The sequence below is a fragment of the Cheilinus undulatus genome, linkage group 11, assembly GCF_018320785.1.
Source record: "Cheilinus undulatus linkage group 11, ASM1832078v1, whole genome shotgun sequence".
Classification (NCBI taxonomy): domain Eukaryota; kingdom Metazoa; phylum Chordata; class Actinopteri; order Labriformes; family Labridae; genus Cheilinus; species Cheilinus undulatus.
In genome coordinates, this window is record NC_054875.1 from 14,115,347 (window position 1) to 14,140,632 (window position 25,286).

At 40.2% G+C, this 25,286-nt stretch overlaps 1 protein-coding gene across 1 annotated transcript in view; it reads right to left on the reverse strand.

Annotated features, from left to right (window-relative positions):
* Window positions 1-1,093: 1,093 nt before the first annotated feature.
* The window catches only part of celsr3 (cadherin, EGF LAG seven-pass G-type receptor 3), a 163,862-nt gene continuing 139,669 nt past the window's right edge, over window positions 1,094-25,286 (reverse strand). Inside the window, exons 27-37 of the mRNA XM_041798985.1 lie at window positions 23,600-23,774; window positions 18,174-18,286; window positions 17,406-17,485; window positions 16,349-16,475; window positions 16,097-16,216; window positions 13,768-13,865; window positions 13,185-13,276; window positions 12,747-12,920; window positions 10,946-11,140; window positions 8,631-9,693; window positions 1,094-7,406 (exon numbers count right to left, since the gene is read on the reverse strand). Coding sequence (XP_041654919.1) covers window positions 7,379-7,406; window positions 8,631-9,693; window positions 10,946-11,140; window positions 12,747-12,920; window positions 13,185-13,276; window positions 13,768-13,865; window positions 16,097-16,216; window positions 16,349-16,475; window positions 17,406-17,485; window positions 18,174-18,286; window positions 23,600-23,774 — 2,265 coding nt within the window. The 3' untranslated portion in view covers window positions 1,094-7,378. The remainder of the gene's footprint in view (window positions 7,407-8,630; window positions 9,694-10,945; window positions 11,141-12,746; window positions 12,921-13,184; window positions 13,277-13,767; window positions 13,866-16,096; window positions 16,217-16,348; window positions 16,476-17,405; window positions 17,486-18,173; window positions 18,287-23,599; window positions 23,775-25,286) is intronic.

Genomic DNA, 25,286 nt, shown 5'->3' on the forward strand with positions numbered 1-25,286 from the left:
AGCCTTGTGAAACTTTGGCAAGATAGGGGCTGAAAGACATTTACAAGTTGTTTCATAATCAATATGTTTAAAAATTCATAACCACCATCATATCTTAATGTTATATTAGTACAATGCATTATGGGCCTTTAATTTCAAAGAAGCATTTAAAAGTCACTTGTAGAATATTAATGGGGCATCGTTATTCTTAATTTGTGACTGAAAGGATGCCAACAGCCCACATAAGAGAAACAACCCGTTACATAATATGAGGACTGAAAGGTCGTCCTACCCCTTGCATCTCTGTTCTGAGGGGTGAAAGGGCGACAGCTCTCAACCTGAGCTTCAATTGGGCGTTTGATCCCCATCTTCTGCAACCATGTCAATGTTTCCTTTGGCAAAACACGTTACCCCATATGCTCCCACTGCTGCATCAGTGGGGTAAATGTGTATGAATAGATTTAGTGAATACTGATGGACACTTTACAGATCAGCTTTTTCCTTCACTGTGTATGTGGAGTGAATGAGTGTGACCTGGGGTGTAAAAAGTGCTCTGGGTAGTCAGAGAACTTTAAAGCACTATTTAAGCTCAAGTCCATTTACTTAGGGGCAAAATTAGAAAAGGAAACATACTCTGCAAAAAAATAAATGGACAAAAAAGCCCTTTAACGTGTCTCCCAAACATATCTTTAGAGTTTGCAACTAAGTTACAAAGTAAAAAAGTGATGTTGGTCCTTGATCAGCTGGTTCAGATCCAGCTCTTTCTGAGGTCTTGTTACCGAGCCTCGGGGATCTTCTGTGAGGGGAACAGAGTTTTCTTGCTGGGAATCAAGGTGGCAGAGGAACATCTCTGACTTCTCTCAAAGTGACAGAATTCTTTGAGATTCACAAGTGAGAGAAAGCTTTTCAGAAAAACACGTCCCCCTGTCAGATTGTTTCCTCTATTCCGTTTTTCGCACCTGGAAATGCCTGTGCTCATGAATATGAAACAGCAAACCTCGTTCTGTCTCACTCTCTTTCTCTCTCCCTCACACAAAAACACACACATGGAATAAATACAAGCACAGCCATGTAGGAATAAGTCATTTTTTTAATGTCCAACATTTCTCTTGTTTCCGTGGTAACAGAGGAACAGCTGTTTCCATGCCATTGTCCCTTGCAGACAGCCGGATAGAAGGCATCCCATAATGAACACAAATCTAACAAAGACAACTCCCATCCCTCCTCCTCCTTCTCTATCTCTCTCCCTGTTTCCTTTCTTCTGTCAGTTTTTGCCCTTTATTCTTTATTTTTCCTGTTTTTCTGGTCCGAGGCCATCAGAGCGTTCGAGTCTCTGAAGTCTTTGGACTGTTCTCATTAGTGACACTCCCTTTTTCACTGGAACAAGATTAACCTGACGCTGGAGTTTTCCCTGTTACTACAGTGAGAGAGGAAAAGGGTTTTACATGCAAAATTTCTGCACATTTATGATCAGTAATCAACTTTCAATTCTGATATGTTAGATACACTATATGGACAGAAGTACTTGGGCACACCTGTTGATTATTGAATAAATGTGTTTCAATCAGAACCGTTGCTACAGGTGTAAAAACACCCAGCCATGCAGTCTCCATTTGCAAACATTTGTGATACAAAATGAACCTTTCTGAAAGGCTCAGTGACCAAGCATGGTAGTGTGATGGATGCCACTTTAGAAGCAAGAGGTTAGTGAAATTTCATCTCTGCTGGATATTCCACAGTCAATGGTAAGTGATATTATTATAAAATGGAAGCGTTTAGGAACAACAGCAACTCAGCCACAAAACTGAAGACCATGTAAAATCACAGAGTGGGGTCATCGACTCTGGCGTGAAAGTCGCCAACGCTCTGGTGATTCAAGATTGTTCCGAACTTCCACTGGCATTAATATAAGCACAAAAACTGAGCAGCTAGAATCTTATAGAATGATTTCATGGCCGAGCAGTTGCATGTAAGCCTCACATCACCAAGTCCAATGCCAAGCATCTGATTAAGTGGTGTGAAGCACACTGGGTTGGCTGATGACAGGAGAACGTTACCTTACTGGCTGCATTGTGCCAACTGTAAAGTTTGGTGGAGGAGGGACAATGGTATGGGACTGTTTTTCAGGGTTTGGGCTAGGCCCCTGATCTCTAGGGAAAGGCAGTCTTTATGCTTCAGCATACCAAGACATTTTGGAGAAGGCTATGATTCTAACTTTGTGGCAACAGTTTGGAGAAGGCCCTTTTCTGTTCCAACATGACTGTCCCCAGTACACAAAGCAAGGACTATTAAGACATTGTTTGATGATGTGTTCACAGAGCCCTGACCTCAACCCCATCAAGCACCTTTAGGATGAACTGGAATGGAGACTGCAAGCCAGGCCTTCTTGTCCAGCACCAGTGCCTGACCTCGTAAATGCTCTACAGAACAAATGGGCACAAAATCCCACAGACACATGCAAAAATCTTGAAGAAAGTCTTCGAAGAAGAGTGGAAGCTGTTGCAAAATGGTGGGGGGGCAACTCCATATTAAAGTACATAACAATGCCATTACAGTCCATGCTTGTGTAAGGGTCAGAAAGCCAAATACTTTTGCCCTTTTAGTGTAACTTTGTTTGGAGATTACTGATAAAGACCTTAAATTTCTGTTTTTGATTAACTACCCAAGATTTTACTGTCATTGTTGGATAAACAAAACATACCAAAATGCTCAAAAGCCACGTGATATGATCATACTGCTATACTAGGTGTAAACAAACTTCTTCATCTTCACATCCCTTCTTTTATGTCATCCTTCTGTGCATTTAGAGATACATTACATGTGAAAAATGGAACATTTGGACAATAAACCCACACACATCTTTACAACAACCTCTCATACAAAATGGTGATGTAAATAATCAACACGATGTCAATAAATAATCAATAAGTAAAATAAATCTCATGTCTGTACAAGTTAAAGGTACTGTCAGTTGAAGATAAACAAATCTGTGAAGAAAAATAAATATATGGAGCAGCTGGATGAAAAGAAGGAATCAAAGTCAGATTATTCTAAGGTGTGCTGTCTCTTTAAAGGACTACTGGATTACGTTCCCTGCAGGAGCCTTTTTTGGCAATACTACTGTCATGAAAAGGTTCACTTGTCACATTAAATCCCAGGGTGTCAGAGCAGTGGTCAGAGATGGGAGATATGCGTTGGCTAGGTGTGTGGGATGTGTGTATTTGTGGATGTGTTTTGTTTTTTCTTTCTCTGTGATGAGTAGTGTCCACGCTGTCCTCCCTGCAGATACGATCAGCTCACAGTCATAGTTTCTGACCCAATTCGTTCTCCTTCCAACATTTTTCATTTTTGTACCTCAGGATTTATTCTTGTGCTTGTTGAGATGTTTTTCTGTCTTTTTCTTTGCTGCCTTCTTCCCTTGTTGCTGATATATTTTTGGACTGTCACAAGTATCACTGCTCAAGGAATCTCAGACAACACTTTTCCCAAACCTCCCAAAAAGCACAGCTATCATTTTTCAGATCCACTTCTGTTCTGTCCTTTCAAAAAAACACTTTTGTTTGACATCCTTATTCCCTTTAGAGTCAGATGTAGATAGTATTCCTGCCTCTGTCGCTTACTAATGCATGCATGTTGTTACCTTACTGCCTGAACTCGGTGCTCGCTACAACAGCTGTGCAAAAGGAGCAGCTGCTGATGGAAAGACCTGCATCTCAAAACCACTTAGAGGCTTTTAGCGCTGACACAACTGACATCCTGACATCTACTCAGGCTAACTGTCGCAGCAGAAGCAGCACTGTATCTTTCAAGAAACCTCATCGTTGTACAAACAACAAAGCTACCTTGATGTGCTCTGGTGTCAACCACCTCATCAATGACAGCTGGAGAGAAACGTCAAGACTCATGTGCCTGCTTCCTTTGAAATTTTGTATTGAAGAAGGATATATTGAATTGTCAAGCAACCATGCTCAGGCAAGCAGGTAAAGACTGCTGGCATGGGATTCGTGATACAAACATGAGCAGAAACATTGGGGTAAAATTTAAACTTGGTATGTTAAAAAGGGTCTCTATAGGAACTTTTCAACCAAAGATGTGTTTCCACCAGGTGGTCTGGTTGATTGAGTACAGTTTGGTATGGTAAACCCTGAAATAGTTTTGTTTCCACAGACACCTGTAGCCTCACTTGGTGGGTGGTGTTATAAGCTAGATGGCAAGGCTACACCACCAGCTGGAACACTTTCTTTTGCCTCACAGCTCCGTCAAATTCCCTCTGCACCTCCTTGTCACTGACAATTGCCAAGAAATGCCGAGGTTGTCCATGGGGTTGTTTTATGTGCAGATATTGTTGATTAAAAAAATGTGTCCTGATTATATTCTTTTCAAAATCCATGTGATATTTAAACACATTGTTGTGTGTATTACAGCTGTCTTGTGGGAAGTGATGATTCTTTTGACCAATCAGCAAACTGCAGAGTGCCTATTGTGTGGGTAGCTCCACCGTTCAGGGACAGATAGATAAGCTTGGTACCCCTATGGAAGGGTGCCAAAAAAGGAGAGTGATATCCAACTTTTGATGATGGAAATGCAAATGTGTACCATACCAAATGGAACCAGACTGCCCGGTGGAAACAACCTATGAAACCACCCAGAACGAAGAAGGTCCAGGATCTACTGCACAAGGAGCTACATGGTTCCTTTGGCCCAGTGTTGCCCGTGTTTCCACCAGGGTCTTAAGTCCTGGGAAGATCAGGCAAATCAGGCATCCTGACACAGCCAGGTTTCAGGAAGACAGTAAAGTCTGATATTATGTACTATCAGATCATTTACAAATTTAAATGCCTAGGATCAAATATTTAACAGACCTAATGTAATTGTCAGATATTTTTAACCAGAAACTCTATTTGTAGTTTTAATTCTAATTCTATCATTTGTGATTTTCATTTTTCTTTGTCTATATTTGGATGTACTGTAAAGAAGGGTCTGGGTCAAAGGACAGACACAATATCTACAATAAACCATATGGAAACCATCTCATTAAAGGTCTGGCATCCAGGTTATCTAAAGCTTGATCCAAAGAGGGCAACTGGACTTGTTTAAGGTTCTTGAAGATGTTTCTTCTCTTCTGTGAAATACCTCTTTGGCTCTAAATCTGACCTTATGTTGACTGTTACAATGCTAATGATCTGTGTGGTCATCTAACCCTCAAATTCTGCATACTCTGCCTGCACTTTGTTCTGGGCGTGCATTAGCTCCAATGATGATGCGCACCTTGCCCACTGGATGAGTTACTGGAGCGGTGCGCCGCAGAGCTCAGCCTCAAGCTGCTAGAGATGAGATCACATGATCACAGGAAAACTACAAGATTGCACAGGAATGGTGCATAAGCAATTGATTACTTTGCCTTAATGATGCTGATCTGCAGTTCACCTTGACATCATTCTGTGATTTTTTTTTGTTCTACCATGGGTGAGTACATGAGGACGTAATAAGGTTTATAGTTTCTATAAAGAAGGAGTAGTTTTGTAAAATATCCTGTGGTTTTCCACCTCAAAAGTTAACTTTTCTTTATCCATACCATTGTGCTACTTCTGTGACCATCTGATTGGATAGGACGTAATGTTGATCCAGTGATGAGATACAGGGGAGTCTGTGCGTTGTGTTCTGTTTTAAAATTGACTGGATACTTCGCACATTCCTCCTCCTGTCCGTATCAATCTACTCTACATAGATTGATTCATTTTGGCAGTGCAGATTGCTTGGCAGACAGAGTATGTGGAATATGGGGGTGAAGTCACTGGCAGAGTCACTGTGCTAGTAACCAAGCAGAAATGTTCAGCATTGCAGCCCCAACCCTCATAGTTTAAGCAAGGACTCTTTGAGGGGTAGAATATCTACAGCAGAACTCAATTTAGACCCTGGTTGCTGCCAACATGCAGTTCTTCAAAAGGTACCTAGTTCCTCAGGAAAGTTCATGTGATTGAAAAGCACCTAGAGACGGGACACTTGATGATCAACTCCCCTTCATTCCAAATCAAAATCAAATACAAACCACAGATCTAGGGCTTCAGTGACAAACAAATTCTGCCTTTCAGACTTGTGTCCATGGTGCATTTTATGAAATAAAGCAGGAATTATCAAACCAGTCAAGTATATCTTCAGAATTTTCCCCCTGTACAATTCATTATCATCACAGGAAGGTATAGGAGTATTTGCCCTGATTTAGACAGCCGTCCCTTTGGCTTGAATTTAAAGAAAAATTGCATTAGAATCTTTTATAAATGAGTCTGCTGGATGCTGCCGGCATCTGTTCCTGTGGCATCTTTAGAGGCAGGCTGAGTCTCGATGCATCAAAGTGCTCAATAGCTTGAGGGGCTTTAAATGGTTGCAACATGAACCAGCTTCATTCGAAAAAAGCAGACGGATTTCAGCCACCTGAACTTTAAAGGTGGTTTTGAAATATCAACCCACTGATATGGTCTGAATCAGAGGCACAGAGATACACAGACAGATGACAAGGTCACATTCATATACAGCAGATCACAAAAACAGCACAATCTCCAGACGGAGCTGATACTTTGACACAGAGATTTTTATAGCTGAGCTCTGAACCTTCATGTGGTGTTTTAGCTTAACGTTGGCCCTCTTTTCTGCACAATCATCTTGTTTCATCAAATCTCTTTTCTTAAAATATTTTCTTCCTCTATTTACAATCATTTCATCCGTCTTTGATATTTTCCCTTCAACGTGTCTTGTGGTTTCAATAATCTCATCAGATACTATTGCCGGATCCCTGTCACTATACACAAAGTTGATGGGTGTGAGGGAAAATTTCTGAGGAACACTGGGAGGGATTTGTGGGACTTTTTTTCTCTATGTGGGGGAAATCTCTCCCTCAGCAACAAACAAGACTGCACTCGCATCAACCTCACTCACAACCTCACACAGACACAATCATTAAAAAAAGAAACATCACAAGAGATTTCTTCTTCATCTCCAATGAAAAAGATACAAAATGTATAAAAAATGTTATTTACAGTCTTTTAATTTTTTTCTACCTGTCTGGATCGAGCTGACCTTTGTCTTTGAGTTTTGAGGAGTTCTTGTTTTTCCTTAAATTGTTGTAGGTAGTAGAGGTTGGACACTCATCATCTGAAGTAACCTTGTCATCATCGAAGGCAGTGGGACTTTAAAACTTTATAGAGTACAAATGGCCCACAAGCTTCTGGACACTTCCTCAGTCTTACTTTCTTTCCAACACAGCGTCTCCTCTGTCCAAGTTTGTTTGTAGTCCTCTGATGGCCCAGAGTGTCCCAGTGGTTTGAGGCCATCCATGACCTTTGCTTTCGTCCCTTGTGTTCCAAGTACTGTCACAATGAATAAAGGGACACGGAGGCTGTCATCAAGACTGTCCTTCACTTCTGTTGGCTCTGAGGTAGAGGAGAAGAAGATTAATCATGGACATTTCTCTGATGATAGTGAGTTCACCAACACACAGTCATAAAACCAAAATGCAAAATAAAAAAGATATTAGAGACAGAAGGATGAAGAGATGACGAGAGAACCATAAAACAAAGTGAAACAAAGACACAAGGGAGGAGAAAACAAAAAAAAATCTTAAAGGTAGAATCATGAGAGCTAAGTAATATTGAGATTAAAAGATGTAGAAGATAGAAAAGGAACCATTAGAAAGATAAGAAAGTGACTTGAAGCAAGGCTGCGATTTGAGCAGCTAAGGAAACAGAAAACTCAGCTAAACACTCAGCTAAATCAAAAAGAAAAGATTCAAGAAAGCAGAACTTTAAAAAGTGTGTTTAGAAGGACAAAGACAAATAAAATGTCAGAGTATTAAAAATAAAACAGAAAAGGAATAAGAGACATGGCTGTTAATGTTTTTAATTCTCTGGCCTTTTGATGTTTTATCAGTACAGTCTGTTATTTTATAGTCAAGTCAAATCAAACTAATTATATAACAGTTTTAGTACACAGGACACATTAAATAAATCAGTTTGTATTGTGCCAATTCATGATAAAAAGATAGATACAAAGTACCAACATTAAGTAATAATCAGTGTTGAGTGTAATGTGGCATGAAGTAACACATCACTGTTGTCACTAGGGATGCACTATATTAATGATCTGGTATTGGTATCGGCAGATATTAGCTTAACAAGGCAAATACCGGTATTGGCATTTATATCACATTATCATATATACATCCGTTATTTTGCCTGTGTATTTCAGCATATATCAACTGTAAATTTTCTTCGTATATACTAATAAATTATTGGAGTTTTAGGCTAAAACAACAGACCTATATCAGTTGAGGTCTTTGTCTGTATTTGACCTCATTTTTTAAACTATAAAGTATTTTTGAAGGACTAAAGTTTGTTTGAAACTTCGAAAGGTGATCATTGAACTATCTGGCATGCATTTCCATCAGTATCGTTTTACAGAATATAAGGATGGCTACTTGTTTGTTCTGTGTTGTTTTGATCTTGTCTGTCTACTAAAATCAAATGTTAAGAAAAAAAGCTACTGATACTGCTTAATTTTTCTTAGTATCCCATAAAAGCTTTAAACCTCGTATTGCAAGAACGTCCTTAAGAGAAGAGGACAAGTCAAGGGAGGTATTTCTATACAAAGGGACTTACTCAGAGTCAGGAGAGACTTCAGAAACACTGTGGGAGGTGGCAGACTGAGATGGAGAAAGGGAGGGTCCATGGGCAGAGCCATTAGGCCCAGGGTTAGAGCCAGGGGGAGGAGGAGTTAGGACAGTGGAACTGAAGGATGCCAGGATGGAGGACAAAATATCCAGATGTTCACTGGATGGCTGCCGACCCAGAGGGTTTGGATTTGGACCTGCAGCCTGAGGAACCTGACCAGGGTACCTACATGGAGGTGCTGAGTCCAGTCGTCCTCTGATGTGAGGCGGAGCAGGGGGTGGCTCTTGGGGCTCCTCGGAAATGGGGGGTGGAGGGGAAGAGGACAGAGGCTGGTCAGGATGAGAGGGCTGTCGAGGAGGCAGAGTGCGAAGCCACTCCCGACACGGCTGAGCCTGAGCTCCGACTCCGTTTGTCTCCAGCTGCTCTCTGGACCTACTGCTCATCAGTGCTCCCCCAAGGTGCTCCCTGGATGAGGCCTGCCGCCTAGTTAGTGAGTTCAAATGTGACCTGGATCCACTAAGGTATCCCTCCATCCCTGCTCCCCCTGCTCCGTTTCCACTCAGGTCCTCTCTGGAGGCGTGGATGCTGCCTGTGTGGTGGTTGTCCAGCCTGTCCCTGGATCCTGTCAAGTTCTCCCTGGATGAAGACACTCGCTGATGATCCAGACTCAGGCCCCCTAGTCCTGCTCCTGGCCCCAGCCCCAGCTCTCTTCTCCTAGGTAAAAGATCCAGGTTGTCTCTAGAACCACGGGAGTCTAGGCGATCCCTCGATCCCCCGACCGTCTGCCTTCCTAGTGGATCTCTGGACAGCTGCCTTCGAGACAGAGAGTCCAGATGCTCCCGGGAGGAGTAGCGGGAAGCAGGTTGAGATAGAGAACCAGAACCTCCACTGGCGCCTGCTGTGGCAGAGTACATACGACCATATGATGCTGCAGGAACACCTCGGTGTCCTAAAGTAGAGGTCCGGTACCAGTTGAGCTCACTGGGGACCCGACCCATGGTGGCAAGACCCTGAAGGGCTGGGGGACAGCCAAGACGATTCTTCAGGATACCTAAGAGGAGAGAATAAAAATGTGTCAAGGAGAAGGGATGGCATGAGCCCTGGAATGTTGTAGAGAGATAAAGTCCATCAGAGAAGTGACCAGAAACTCCAGGGTGAGTGACATAAGGCTGAGAAAAGGTGAAGTCAAAGGGTGAATAATATTTGGTAAGAGAAGAAGAAGTGTCTCAGACATCGACATGACATTTTTATGCCCTTTTTCCTCACTATTAACATTTGTTAACCAAATAACAGTCTGACTAACCTTGAAAACCTGAAGGAGACTTTGAAATGAGTTGCTTTAGTAAAATACGCTCTATACACTTTGAAAAGTTTGGTTTCTTGCTTCCAGCCACCATTATGTGTCTGAGTGTGTGCATGAATGTTGGCACTTGCCTGTGTTTTATATGTCTGTGGATTAATACACTCCCTAAAATGTCACCCATGCTTTCAGGCAACATGAGTGAACTTTGCCTGCATCTCCTACTGACTCTGTCTCTTTCTCATTCTTCTCTTGTATGCCATACCTCTGAGAAAATGTGTGACCTATTTATAGGTATCTGTTCAGAGAATACACACTATAGGATGTTCATATGCTTTTAGTACCAGATTTAGACTTTGGCTAAAGGACAAAACTATTCTTATTGTTATTCTCAATTTTATTTGTAAAGTTTGCGTAGAAATGTGTCACTCCATGGAGGGAAAAGGTGCACTATTTCTCACCAGTGTTGCTCCTTCCTCTACACATGTGTGCATGTTTCATACAAGGTTTTCGTGACTATTGACAGAGTCCAACTTAAAAGCCTAGACATTTTTAAGAAACAACAAAAATCACAGAATGTATCAGTCATCAGTCAGACAAATAAGATTCAATTAAAGGCTGTTATATTTTTGAACTTCTATGCAAGACAGGGCACTGCTGGGTCACATTAATCACACCGCTATGAGGATGTACTGAAAAAATTGTATGACTGTCTCAGTTATTGAGCGGTGCTTTAAATGATGCTTTGCTGACTCAGCTCACTCAGCTGACATCTCTTCCATCTTCCTGTTGGCAGACTGCCTGACTTTCTCTCTGATGACTGGTGCTGCATCAGTCAGACAAGATGTCAGGAGGTTTAAGTAAAACACTAACATTAGGAAGATGGTACATCTATAGTATTCGTGCCAGGGGATGTGTCCAGAAATGTGCAGCCACAAACCAATTCCAGGTATGTCAGTGAGTCTGTAGGTTGAGTGTATTTGTATACATGAGTGTTTCTCACCCTTGCGGTGCCTGTGTGGCTGGGTGAGGCCGCTCTCATCCCCACTGGTCAGCGCTGCATCAGGCTGGTTGTTGTTGGCAGCATCTTTGCTGTAATCTCCTCCCAGAGGTCGTTCTGAGCCCCACTTCTGCAGCGTGTGCGTCTCACACTCCTCCAAAGCCGGCCAATAGGACAGAAGGTCATTGCCATCCAGATCTGTGAAGGAAAAAGAAAATTTCTGGTTTATATTTGAGTTTAAGCAAGTTTATGTGACAGTTTTTGAGGTGAAACCGTTATCCACCTACATGTTTTTACAATGAGTCAGGTCTTTATCAAGTAGTGACTATGACAAACTAAAAAGGCTAATCAAATAGTGATAGTGAGGCAATATTAAAAGTGCATTTGACCATGTAGGGATAGTGGAAACAATGCAGTGGTCACTTAAAGTAATTATAGAGCTTACTTGACAGAAAGTTCTTTTGATTCTTAGGTTTCTGCTAGTGCTTAACCCTCTCTTACATGCTGTCAAATGCTACAACAGAAGCCTAAAACCATTGACTGTTCGTCCCTGTTCTTTTTTATCTGTCAGTTAATACTCAGTATTGCACATTTCCAGGGCAGTCTTCAAAAACCTCATTAATTCAGCAGAGCTGCGCTGAGTACTTTTGAACCCTTTGTCACAACGAATAGCCGACCATCTCAACACTATAACCTTTCTGCAAAACAGCCACGCCCCTCAGCATTGCTCTGGCCCTTTAGTGAGTCTGCATTGATGAATTGATTGTGCTGTACTGGCCATCTGGAATCTGTCCTCCTCTGTTCAACTGACAGCTCTGCTCCATGTTTTACCCTGAATAGAGTTCATGTGATCCAGATGGCTTATTAAGATAAGAATTGATGACCAGATTTATAGATTTGCACAGGTCTGGCCTTTCCTCACTGTGAAACCTTTCACAGAGAACCATGTATGTATGACATTTATAGCACATGGATTGAAGTGTATAAACTCATGTTTTATGCATAACATCTTTTTGTGTGTTACAGAAGAAAGTAGGTATTGATTTATGTCTACTAGTGCTGACATTTTCTCTTGTTGAATGTGTGTGTGGTGCTGCGCCTACATGTGTTGCATGTTTCTTTATATCCTAGATAAAAGAGTGGCCTTCTGTCAATGAAATAAATTGTATGGCTCAGCTGGGTGGCGTTAGGTCTTTGTGTGTTCACACAACATGTGAGAGTTTTGTTCCACCAAAGAGATGCATGTCAGTCTTGACTGCTATGAATTAATATCTGCATGACATCTCTTTTAAGAAGTGACCTTTCCAGGAATACAAACCAGGCCCCAGGACTCAGAAGGGATCCAGGGACAGATAATGGAAGGATGAGAGATACATTTGAATTAAAAACTCCTACCTTGTGAACATTCTTTATTTCTGTGCTTAACAAACATCTTCAGATATTATATTCTGAATACTAACAGTAAGAAATGAGCCCTTTTATGAGTCAATATAAAACCCTTGTTCAACCTCACAGATGATGACACCTTGAACCTTATAATAGAGATTAAACATAGACAGGCATAATCTAAACACTTTCTGTTGATGTAATCCTTCCTGAACCTGTAAACTCCATTTAACTACGCATTTTTACCATCTCATATCTATTTTGCTTCAGATCAAATCATTATCATTATAACATCTGTTTAATTGTCCTGAAGCTAGACTTAAAATAACTGCAGACGGTTACATAATATGTGACTTCTTCACAGCCAAATAGGCAAGAATGTGGAGATGGATCATAGTGAAGTTTATAAATCATCAACCTTTGGTGCCATTGTGAGTTGTCTCAGTGAGCAGACGCTCACTGTGATTGGAGCGTTTGAATCGCCGCTGGATCCGCCCACGTAGTCTGACGTTGTCGTCGCTCTCAGAGGAGGGAATGGAGAGACTGCGCTCCTCCTCCATGGAGAGGTCTGAGTCTGAGTCTGAATCCTCACCTGGGAGAAGATCAAGAGAAAAAAAAAATAAAGAGAGCAGTAGAAAAAAGGAGGCAGCCAGGAGAAAGAGAGAAGAGAAACTAGTTTTTATTCTACCGTATGGGCATATGAACTTTTTATCCACTAATATTCACAAAGAAAGAGTGAAGGACAGGAATGGACAAGATAACTAAATAGGTGTGAAGGAAAGTAGATGCTGAAATCACTGCTTGTTTAGTGTGTTTATGTATGTGTACTTCCTGTAACTGTGTCTGTTGTGTGTACCTCCATCTCTGTGGAACATGGCCACATCCAGGTCTGTGGCTCCAGTGTGGACGATGTTTTGCTCCAGAGTCTGACGAGCCAAAAGATTCTCCCTAATGTGAAAAAAGGATTGGATTAAGGGCATACTGACGCTCACATTTAGTACACTGTATAATAGCCCCCAAAGGGCAATGCAGATTAAAAAAGAGAGCAATAACGCACACACAGTATGTACTGTATACACATGCATGCAAAGACACACAAGACAGAAAATCACTGAGCGATAAAGACACAAACAGCCACTCTGAGAGTGCATTAGTGTTGCTCTACATACAGTACATGACATTGTTCCAACCAATCTTCCTTATCCTCACCCCACTGACCCATAAAATACACGACATGCTTTTTATTAGAGAGGGAAATTCCTCCCTGAAGCAATTTTATCCCAAATCAGAGTCACAGACAATCAGTCACAGCTGACAGATTTCTAGTTGTATGGAAACTGTTTTTGTTGTTTGTCTTTAACTTTTGGAAGGTTTATGTCTAAACAAACTCTAACTTTAAGGTCAAGCTGTGATAAATCTGTGTCTGTGTGTTTATATACCTGGCAGAGCTGACAGAGGAGATGGTGGAGGTTCCCAGTGTGATACGGTGCAGCCCGCTCTGCTCCAACAGGGATGCGTTGTGATAGGGGTTCTGAGCCTGAACACACATGCATGAACATATAAGAAGGATGAGAAAGTAGCAATTACTGTCACTGGAAACATTTTTGAACAACATAGGACAGTTACCATGGTAGCCCTTTGATTTTTCTTTAAATATAATTATACATTCTCTGTGACTCTGTTTTTCAAAAGTTGATCTACTCAAAAATATAGGTCCAGCTATATTCACATAAAATACAGAACATTCTAATATTATGGCCACCCCTCATTATGGGCTTACTCTCTTAGCTTTTTTGCTCAACAAGAGATTCTCTCTTAAATTCTCTCTCTTTTCATATCATTAGAAAAGGAGTATTTTGGAATATAATTGGCTGTTAAGAACTCTTATTTTGAAAAACACACACACAAAAAAAAGAAAAAAAAAAAAAAAAAAAAAAAAAAAACGACAACCCTATTATGGTCACTACAGTTTCCAGAGAGTCTGGATGGCTATTACAACAGCTGAATGCTGATTGGTTGCAAAAATAAAAAATCTTGCTGAAGTAGCTAGCCTGGAAACGAGACAAAACCGTAGCTTTCTATACTGTAATGAGGTCACTGTGGTCATAAATAACTCATCCTGTAGTCTGGCTTAGAAAAGGGGAAGAAAGGACACAGGTGATAATTTATACATATGGTTCATCAGAGGTAAAAACAGCATGCTGACTGTGTGAACCGAAGAGCTGTTTTGCCTGAGATGGCACAAGGAAGAACTGAAGGATCTTTGGTGAAAATGGGGTATACAAGCACATTTACTGCATGTATATATGTAACATAAATAATTTCATAAGCACACAAATCCAGACTAAATGTTGAGAACACTGGGTAATAGCGGAGGCTGCACAAATAAACACAGCTAAACCTACACATTTAGTAAAAAACAAATCACCAGAAGGCTTAAGACAGCATTTCAACATGACCTGAAGCATGACAAAGGAAGGATCCCTAAAACCTTCCCTATGGGGAATGGTAAAACCCTGCTGGTGAATGTGATACAATCCTGTGGTCTACTGTTGAACTGAAACTCAAATGCACAAACACACACACTGTCCTGGACAGTGCTTTGAAGAAGTGGGCTAAAGAGTGAGCAGGGCTCCCCTGGTCAGTATATTGTTTTAACTGGGTCAGTGACAATCCCAGAGGCAGAAGGAGGGGAAAGAAGGAGGACAGGAAAGACGGATGGATGGATAGATAGAGGGAAGAAGGAATGGAAGGGGAAGGGGGCTTTTGTGCTTGTCCAGTAATGGACACTATATGAATGGGCCTCTAGAAATAGTAAATAGCTCTGGGATCATGTAGTGAGATGATTTACAGCTTCACATGCAAGTTGTGATAGTATGATGAATAGCACATTACTATTCATGCACATGTAAATTTTCGCTGATCACATTTTGGAATTTACTTTTGCCTGCTTGCTGTGTGCTTTGTATAAAATTACAGTGACGTCAGTTGATATCTAAACTAGTGCAGTCAATCTTAAGGTGCTTTTTCAACGAAAGTATCAAGAATTTTAAGTCTAGTGGACTTCTCCTCAAAGAATTAATGGTTCCTGTGGCCACTATTGTCTGTTTCCACCAGAGTCTAACCACCAGGAAGGACTGTGCAAATCAGACATCCCAATACAGTCAGATTTAAGGAAGACAAAGTTAATCTATATTATTATGTACTACTGTATCTCTTACTACTATAGATTTAGATGCATAGGACCTAATGTTTAAGAGGCCAAATGTAATTGTCAGTTTTGTAATCCTCAGCAGAAGTGTATTTGTGGTTTTAATTATTATAGTTATTTTTTGTGAATTACATCTTTCATTATTCATATTTGGATGAACTGTAATGAAGGGTCTGTGTAGGGGAAAAGACACAGTCCCTTCCATCATTATATACAATTTTCATCTTTTAGTTTGTGTTGATCGTCATCCAGGTAATCCAAAGCTTGATAAAAGCCAGAGTTGTTGACCTAATTACCAATCAGAAACATTCAGCACTGCAGCCCCATGCCCTGTAGTCAAAGAGCCTTTGGACAGTATGACCCAAAGAATCATCAAAGGGTACATTTTCAACCCCAAAAGTAAATCTAGACCCTGGGTTCTGCAGTTGAAAAGTACAGAGTTCCTCAAAGGGTACCAAGTTCCTGGGGAAAGTTCTCGCAGTCGATAGCACCTTTAGAAAGTTAGAGGAGATGAGCTGCAGTAGTATTAGGACCAAACTGAAGGCTGTGTAACTCACAGTGTTCTGAGGTGGTCTTGGTGGGTCTTCTCCTGGGCTCTTTTTTCCTAAACAGGCAACACTCCAGGCCTCCTGAACCTCTGAGTTGAACACAGTGAAGACCAGCATCACAGACAGACCCTGGTAGAGAGACACAGGAAGACACATAGTGAGAGATCATAAACAGCAAGCAAGCATCTAAGTTTTAAGTGAGTTGTCCTTATAAGTCTTGCAAAAAAGTCACTGGCTTAAAAAGACAAACTTTTGTCATACCTGCACCAAGCAGAGGACATTGAAAATGTAGTAGAAAGCAAGGATGCTGTTGTTCACAGCCATTAGACCACACAGCCAGGTGGAGGTGGCTACTAGCAGAAGCATAAAGGCATTGCGAATTGTAGCACTGAAGAAAGAAACACAGGAGGAAGTGTGAGAAACAAAGGTTAAATTTAGATTCACCAAGAAGAATTTGATAAAAAATAAAAAACACCCTCCTCATACAGCCTGCATTAAAACCAGCAAATAAAAAAAAAGGATTAAAAAAAAAATCTTGCAATACTTTATTCTAAGATTTTATAATCCCATACCACTGAGGGTTTCATTCATGTTTAGGTTGTTTTCAAACACCCTATACTTTACTTCACAGTCAGTGGAATGGTGAGATTTCAGTGGCAGAAAGGAAGGGAAAAACATGAAGATGAGGAACTGTGCAAGCAGAGCAGAGAATATAAAAGAAAAAAATGTACAAAAATCCTTGGTTTAATGTTGAAATAGGTGTGAAAGATACCACTATCTTCAGTGGTTTCCGTGGGTTTTAAATTATTTGATTAATACCAATGCCTGACATAATCATTGGTGATTCAAAATCTGAGGGACACAAGAGAGGCATAAGATTCTCCTCTGTAAACAGTCTCTAACCATTTTTCAAAACAACGACCTCCATGGTTCAAGGATTTATTTATCACTCCCTATTCAAGTATCATCATGTTATTTCTATAGTAGGCTAAATTGAAAACCAACAAATTATAAAAAAAAGTACTGCACTAATTTGTGTCAGTACTACATAGTTCAGACCAGCACAATTACCATAGAGTTGAAGCCATTACATGCATTTTAGAGAACAGTTTAGACTGTACAACGCAGATGATGATGCTTCCATTCTTTTAAATAGTACACAGACTATTGCATGAACTGATTCTTCTTTTATTAAATCGAAAGGCTCTAAAAAGCTAAATCAATTTTATTAAAAGGCTTTACTGTCTTAATTTATTTACCATCTGACAACTGAAATAATAAAGAAGTGCAGGCTTCCGTGATGTTCAAAAATACTCACATGACTGGGAGCTTCTTGGTCTCCTTCTGAGAGGGATTGCAGGACATCTTTGCTACAATCATGAAAATCCCGCCATTCATCTGGATTAAATAAATCGATAGAAACGGTAAGGCAACATTTGTAAATATTTCATCAAATCCAATACTGCCACGAGCAACCTCAGCGATGACTTTAAAAGATGAAACATAATCAATGTGGATAAAAAGATCATATCAAAAAAGGTTACTTTGGATAAAAAAATGCCATGTCAAATTTGCTTCAAAAAGAAGAGAAAAACAGTTCACACTGATGGAACCAACATTACAAAATACTGATTTCTGACAGCTATGGCCTGCATTTACTTAAAAGCAGTACAAATCTTGTATAATTTTGTGTCAAAGATGAGGCTTGAAAAATATGTGAAGTCGAACTGTACACATGGGGAGAATTTAAAACGGTGGTTACGCTGAGTCCAAATAGTTCTTCTTTTTAAGGTTCAACTGCAACTTATGATTAAATGATTAAATAACTGGTAATTTTTTATTAAGAGGAGAAGGAGTATAAATGGAGATTTCACACATTTGTATTTACAGAAGAGTTTCCCCTTTGTCGATATAACTAAAGACATGCAGAGGTAAGCTCATCCGTGGATGTTTTGATTCATTATTTCTAAAAAGGTATAGCCAGAATCACTTTAGCAGTCTTACCACATCACTGTTTGCATCATATTTGTATTCATTTGTCTACACAATACTCTGAGCACACAAAAAGTGAGAGGGAGACAGTTACCAGAATGACGATGGCTATAGGACCAGCAAAGCTCCAGATGAGTTTGTCATAAATAGAAATCCAACAGAAGTCCGGGTTCCCGTAACCCTCTGGGTCTAAACCAACTGCCAAGCCTGCAAGGAAGACATAGACAGTCTGATCAGACGGAAAGATCAACTCTAAGATCTCCTCTGCTGTCAGTCACAGAGAGAGGCACAGAGGGAGGGAGCATAGTATGAGAAACTAAGACATTGAAAGACACTGGCAAGAAAGGTTAATAACATATCAGAACAAACACAAATTAGTGCTCTATCAATAATTTAAAAATCTAGGTCATTCGACCCGTGTTAGTCCTAGTAAATTCAGTTCATGCAAGTGTGTGAATACACAGGCAAGTTTATGGGGAGGATAAAGAGGTGTGGGGTCGCAGAACAGACTGTCTAACAAGGGGTACTGGAGAAGTGGCAACACGAAGCAAAAGATCTTCACATTATGAGTAGTGTAAAATATTTTCAGTACCTTGTAAAAATCTACGTTAGCAGGGCAATGAAATCTCTGGCAGGACAGATTAAACTATGGCTAGCTGCCAAAGTTAAAGGGGACATGCATTTCTAACAAAAATACAGTATGTGCCCTGGCCTGTCCACAATCCCCTCAAATACCAGAACACCCCCCCGCAACCTTCAGAAAAATGTGTGCTGAAATAAACAGTTCTCCAATTTTCCCCTCATGATGTCATCTGGGGAATTAGTCCCGCCCCCAGGTTCAGTTGGCCCTCCCAGCTTGGAAGAAAGCCCCGCCCTCCACTCCTCCTCTCAGCTGGCCACATCCATTTCCTGGGAGGGGTGTGGTCAGGGGCAGAGTCAGACAGCTCAGTAACATTTACAGCCACAGAAACAGCTCACTCTGAGCAGGGCTGAAACAGAGGTGTTTTTTTTTTTTTTAAACATACATAAATCCAAAACTGGAGTGCTTTTCAGCAACAGACATCACAGGCATGTTTTGGGGACCTCTGAGACCAATATACACTTGTCTTAAAAGGGTAAAATATGTCCCCTTTAAAGTGATTAATTGGAAACACAGAAAAGCTGATTTTTTTATATACAACCATTTACAACTGTTACCACTGTTAAATAACAACAGGTTGTTCAGTCATTATCAGTGCACAGCAACTTCTCCATGACCAAACCAAACCAGACATCCATAAAATTGCCATTAGTTGCCACTGGAAAGCTTTAGACAAATGTAAGAACAGTAAAGTCGCTGCTCCTGTTATAAAGACTTTGACAACTGTGAATGCTAAGATTTCCTAAATTGAGAAGCAAAAGTAACAGGGCCAGGAAAAACCTACATAAGACAGACAAGAGGGATAAAGACCTTAGGGGCACAGGTGAGACATTACAACCTGTGTGTGTGTATCTGATGGGAGATATTTCTCTTCCTCTGGGAAAGTGAAGTGAGTTTTGTCTGTATTTGTGGAGGGATAACAGCCAAAGATAGAGAAGATTTGACGCATGTATGAGTTTGGCTGGAAACTGCAAGTGTGTGTGTGTTTGTTAAGTGTGTGTCAAAGGAGGAGTGAGAGAAGTAATCAGATATTACTTGCTCACAGTGAGTGTCAAGAAATAAATTGCTTTTGCCTGTGAGTGTGTATGTCTATGTGTGCAAATGTGTATGAGGCTTACTATCTGTATATTAAAATGTCACTGAGACCTGTTTCATACAAGTGTCAATAGGACTCCTTATCTGCACAGCCAGACTTATTGTAAATGAGTGTCTGCACTAATGTGACAATATGCATTAATGTGGGTTTGTCTGTCTCTTTGAACATAGATGCATTGACTAATTTCTGACAAACATCACACAAATCTTGTATGCCTGAAAAGTGTGTGAATATGTGTGTTACTCTCACGCGCCCATCTTCTGCCCCCAGTGATATAATCCCACTAAATTGCTTAAAGATGTCCTTTCTACACTTTTACCCTGTCTTCTCACCATCATTAACCAGTCTTTCTCTTCAGGCTGCATTAAGAAGCCCCTCTTCCGATTCCTCAGGCTTTCTAACTATTGACCAATGTCTAATCTTCCATTTATCTCCAAAATCCTTGAGGAAGTTTTTGCTAAGCATTCTCTTCAAGTTGTAGAAGGTCACATTGTCTTTGATAAATTTCAATTCTGTTTCTGTCAAGAATATAGCACTGAAACAGCACTGCTGAAAAGTTCTAACGACATTTTAATGCGGGCGTTTCTATTACACCAGTGGTTCCTAAAGTGGGCCTTGGCGTCAATGGACCTCCAGGAAAACACAAGGGCGACAATGACACTACAACAGACAATACTAAAGCAAAGTTAAGAAAATATGATGATACATATCTCGCTCTCAGCTTCACCTGTACAACGGTGGGTAACGAAGAGAGAACACAGTGTGTGCTGTGCCTGAAAGTGCTAGCTTCTGACAGCATGAAGCTGAACAAGCTAAAACGCCACTTTACTTTACATCCACTTTACATCCTGCACACACGCCACTTTTGTGTGTGCAGGATGTAACGAGACGTTACATCCTGCACACACACACACAAGCCTGTGGAGTTCTTCAGGAAAAAAACTTCTCAGCTGTTGTGCACAACCAAATACGTTTACAAATACAGCTGTTTCTACATCAAATGCTCAACTTGCCTCTTATAAAGTAGCCTACAGAGTTGCAAAATGTAAAAACCACACACCATCCCTGAGGAATTAATATTGCCTGCAGCTATTGATATGGTTTCAACTATGATTGATGAAGCAACTGCCTACAAACTTAAGACTATCCCTCTATCAAACAATACCATTGCAAGGCGCATTTATGACATGTCAAAAAACATCGAGAAGCAGCTCAATGACAACATACCAGACAACTTTTTTGCTCTGCAGGTGAACGAAGCCACTGATAGCAACAAGGACTGTTTATTAATAACATGTCAGATTCATCAAAACTGATGCTTTGAGGGAGGATTTGCTTTTCTGTAAACCTGTAAAAAACAGGGCCACTGTGGATGAGTTGTTCAACATCATTGACACTTACTTGAAAGATGCTGATTTAAAATGGGAGGACTGTGTGGGAATCTGCACAGATGGGGCTCAAGCAATGGCTGGGAGACAGGAAGGCTTCAGGCATTCATCAAGTGCGTCTCCCTGGACGTGCAGTGGACGCACTGCATGATACACCAAGAGGGACTTGCTTCCAAACAGCTGAGTCCTGAGCTGAATGATGTTATGACTGATGTTACTGCCACAGTAAACTTCATCAAAACGCAACCTGCCAAAGCCCGGATTTTCTCTGCACTGTGTGTGAGGAGATGGGCTCTGACCACACAGCTGTATTGTTCCACAGCAAGTCCCGGTAGCTGTCACGTAGGAAGGTTTTGTCCAGGGTGTTTGAATTGCGGGATGAGATCAAAATCGTCTTGGAGGAGGAGGATTTACAAGTTTAAAGATAACAACATCCTCATGAAGCTTGCATACCTGAGTGACATGTTTCAAAAACTCAATGAACTTAATGTGCAGATGCAGGGCACCAAGACCTCCCACAGCTGGCAGATAAAACCACATCATTCACAAGAAAACTGGAGATGTGGCAGCAGCGAATTACAGGGAGTAATATAGACTCATTTAAAAGCTTGAAATCGTTCAATCGTTGCCATTAAAACACATTTCCTAAAGTATTTTCCAGTGCAAGATTCAGCAAAATATGACTGGATCAGAGACCCCTTCAGTGCAACACCAGCTGATGACTTCAACACAGCAGAGGAAGAGCAATTCAATGATGTCACCTCAGATTTAAGGATGCGACTGGAGTTCAAGATTGGAGTGGAGAGGGAGTAACCACTGCTGGGCAGGAGAGCCTTGACTACACTCCTCCCTTTTGCCACATCCTACCTGTCTGAGATAGGATTTTCTGTAGTCACCTCCATCAAGACAAAGTACAGATCAAAACTGGACATTGAAAATGAACTGAGAGTGGCAGTCTCACAGCTGCACCCAGGACTGGGGAAGATCTGCAGCACGAAACAAGCCCACTGTAGCCACTGACTTATCGCAGGGCTGGAAGAATACATATTAAAGCTGTTACCTAAGTTTTCATTTTCAGGAAATTGTTCATCCTCAGACATTTTGAATTTTAAAAATCGGTTAAAAGCTATGGCTATCGTTATTTCTACAAAAGTTTGAAGTTTCATTGAGGTTAATTCTAAAAACAATAGCAGTTTGTGACTGACGGTGTGTTTGTCATACATTTACATATTTACATTTACATGTTGATGTGTATGGTCAGGGGGCTGAAACAATTTTCATCTGCCAAAGGGGGGCCCGGCAGAAAAAGTTTGGGAACCACTGTATTAGACAAAGGTGGTTGTATTAGACCTTTCAGCAGCCTTTGAAACTATTCATCATGTAATTCTAATTGATTGACTGATTAGCAAAGTGTGTGGGCATCTCAGGTACAGCACGGAAATGGTTCCCCTCCTACCTGTCTGACAGATATTTCAATGTGTGCATTAATTATTTAAATCCTCTTTAGCCCTCTTGCAATGTGGATACCAACAAGGGTCAATTCTGGGTCCAATACTATTTTCACTTTATAGGTTACCTCTGGGTGACTTGCACTAGTCCACCGGTAATGCCTCTTACCACTGTTACACTGATGATACTCAGCTGTATTTTTCATTTTGACCTAATCACTTTATTGATCAACCTGTCCTTCATGACTGCCTTTCTTCTGTTTCTAGCTGGATGTCTCAAAATTTCCTGAGTCTCAACGTGTATAAAACTAACATTCTTGTAATCGGCCCCAAGAATTTTCATAAGGAGGTCAGCCACTACATGGGACCCCTGGCCCTCAATATATAGTGCTCTGCCAAGAATCTTGGTGTTGTATTTGACAAACACTTAAACTTTGACTCTAAGATTACAAAAGTGGCTCAATCGTTCTTCTTTTATCTTAGAAACATTACAAAAGTCAAACCCATACTAACAGCAAAACATACTGAAATTTCCACACCCTAATTTTTCCCTGGTTAGATAACTGTAACTCTTCCTCCATTTCACATCTTCAGTCTGTAGCAGCTAGGTTAACACATACTAGTCATCATTCCCATATCACTCTTGTTTTATCAATTACATACAAAACCCTGCATGGCCTAGCTCCTACATATATAAGTGAATTACTGAGCCGTTATTCTAGCAGTCGCCATCTCTGATCATCTGATCAGGGCCTTCTTACAGTCCTTAGAGGTGAACGTGCATTTGCAGTGGCAGCTCCTAAACTTTGAAACAATCATCCCAATAACATCGTCTGCCAAAGTTTGTAGTTTCTTTTAAAAAGTGTTTGGATTTGTGAAGCACTTTGTAACTGCGTGTTTTAAAAAAGTGCAATGTAAATAAAGTTTATTATAATAGTAATATATTACCTGTGATAATAGCAGGAACGCCCCAGCCGATGGCATAGTAGAACCTCATAGCACCAAAGTTGATGTTACGTTGCTCAGTCTGCATGCGGTAGATATGAAGGCCCTCCACAAACATCCAGGCAAATGTGGACATGAAGAAGTAATGCAGCAAGATAGCAACAACTGTGCACAGGAACTGGGGGAAGACAGAATGAGAAAAATTAGAGTAAAGAAAGAAGAAGGCGTAATTTTAGGGACAGACTTTTAGGGGTGCTTAGCTTCCCATCAAATTGTGACATGCAGAGTTCCTTGCAAGTGTGCAATTCAGTGAGGTTGTGGTAATGAGAAAAATCAGTAAATGAAAAAAGAAGTATTTAGGCGAAAAAATATATTTACAACAATGTCTTGACTTTGAGCCTGGTCATTATTCATTTTCAGAATAAAAAATGTTTTTATAATTTTTCCATAATTGTGTGTTTTAGGATTGTTGTGGTAATGAGAATATGCATGGACTAGTTTGGTGAAATGTGGATAAAAATGTGATAAATTGCCAGTGTGTGTTTTGAAATTATTATTCCTGTAACCAAAGACCTTGTACTTTATACTCCTATTTTTTTTCTTAGTTATAGTGCTTAACAAATTTATTAGACCACCTGTCATATTTGTCTCAGAGACCATCCAGCATCATGAAGTGCTTTAATTCGGACTCTTTCATTTTCAGTGAGCTCTCCACGTTTTACCATTTTGAACAGGAATGAGGGATTTCAAACTGAATACACACAAATTTGAGCTGGCTCACTGGGCTTCTCTGAGAAGTCAGAAATGAATCAAGCATAACATTCAACCACTAAAACTCATTTTTCTCTTCAGGAATGCAAGAAAATAACTATAATTTGACATATTAATCAAAAATTATTAATGTGCTTTACTATTTTTCAGTTTTTTTGTAAATCAATAATTTTGAAAAATCATGGATAACAATATTAATTATATTTTAGCATTAAAAATATCATTTGGGTTAAAGAGCTTCTACTAATTGATGTATTAACCATTGCAGAAACATAAAAAATGAATTTGGTAACTTCAAATGCTATTATTTTAGGGCAGCTGTGGCATAAACCTTACTTTGGTTAGGGTTAGGGTGGTTTAATAAATTTGTTAAGCACAGTACATACTTTTATAATTTTCATGTTTGCCATTTCTTAAAGCAAGATTTTGTGAGAATGACCCTGTTTATCCTACAACCTTATCATAAGTCTAATTTTTGATAAGCCATTGTAAACCCCTTTGTAACAACAAAATATTGAGCAAAGAACTTGTGAATCAAATGGTATACTATAAAATAAATAATATCTCACCAAATAACTTAACTTTTGCATCACTGACCCCTGAATTTTTCTGCTATTTAATATGGAGAGGATTTCAGTGAAAGAATTAAAGGTAAAATTGACATTGCAATTTGTGAAATTTGAAAATCTAGTGTGAAAACAGGAAAAGGAAGTGGGGTGGCTGAACAAATATAATCAACACACAAATCACTACCACATCCTCACAATCATGGAGGAATTTTTCATGGGAGAACCTTATCAGATTTTTTAACACCAAAACAAAAATCTAAACAATCTAGTGCCCAGTTCAAATGTTGTAGATAATATGTGGTCATTGTATGGCAGACCATTCACATATCTGTGTTATGACTCTTAATTTA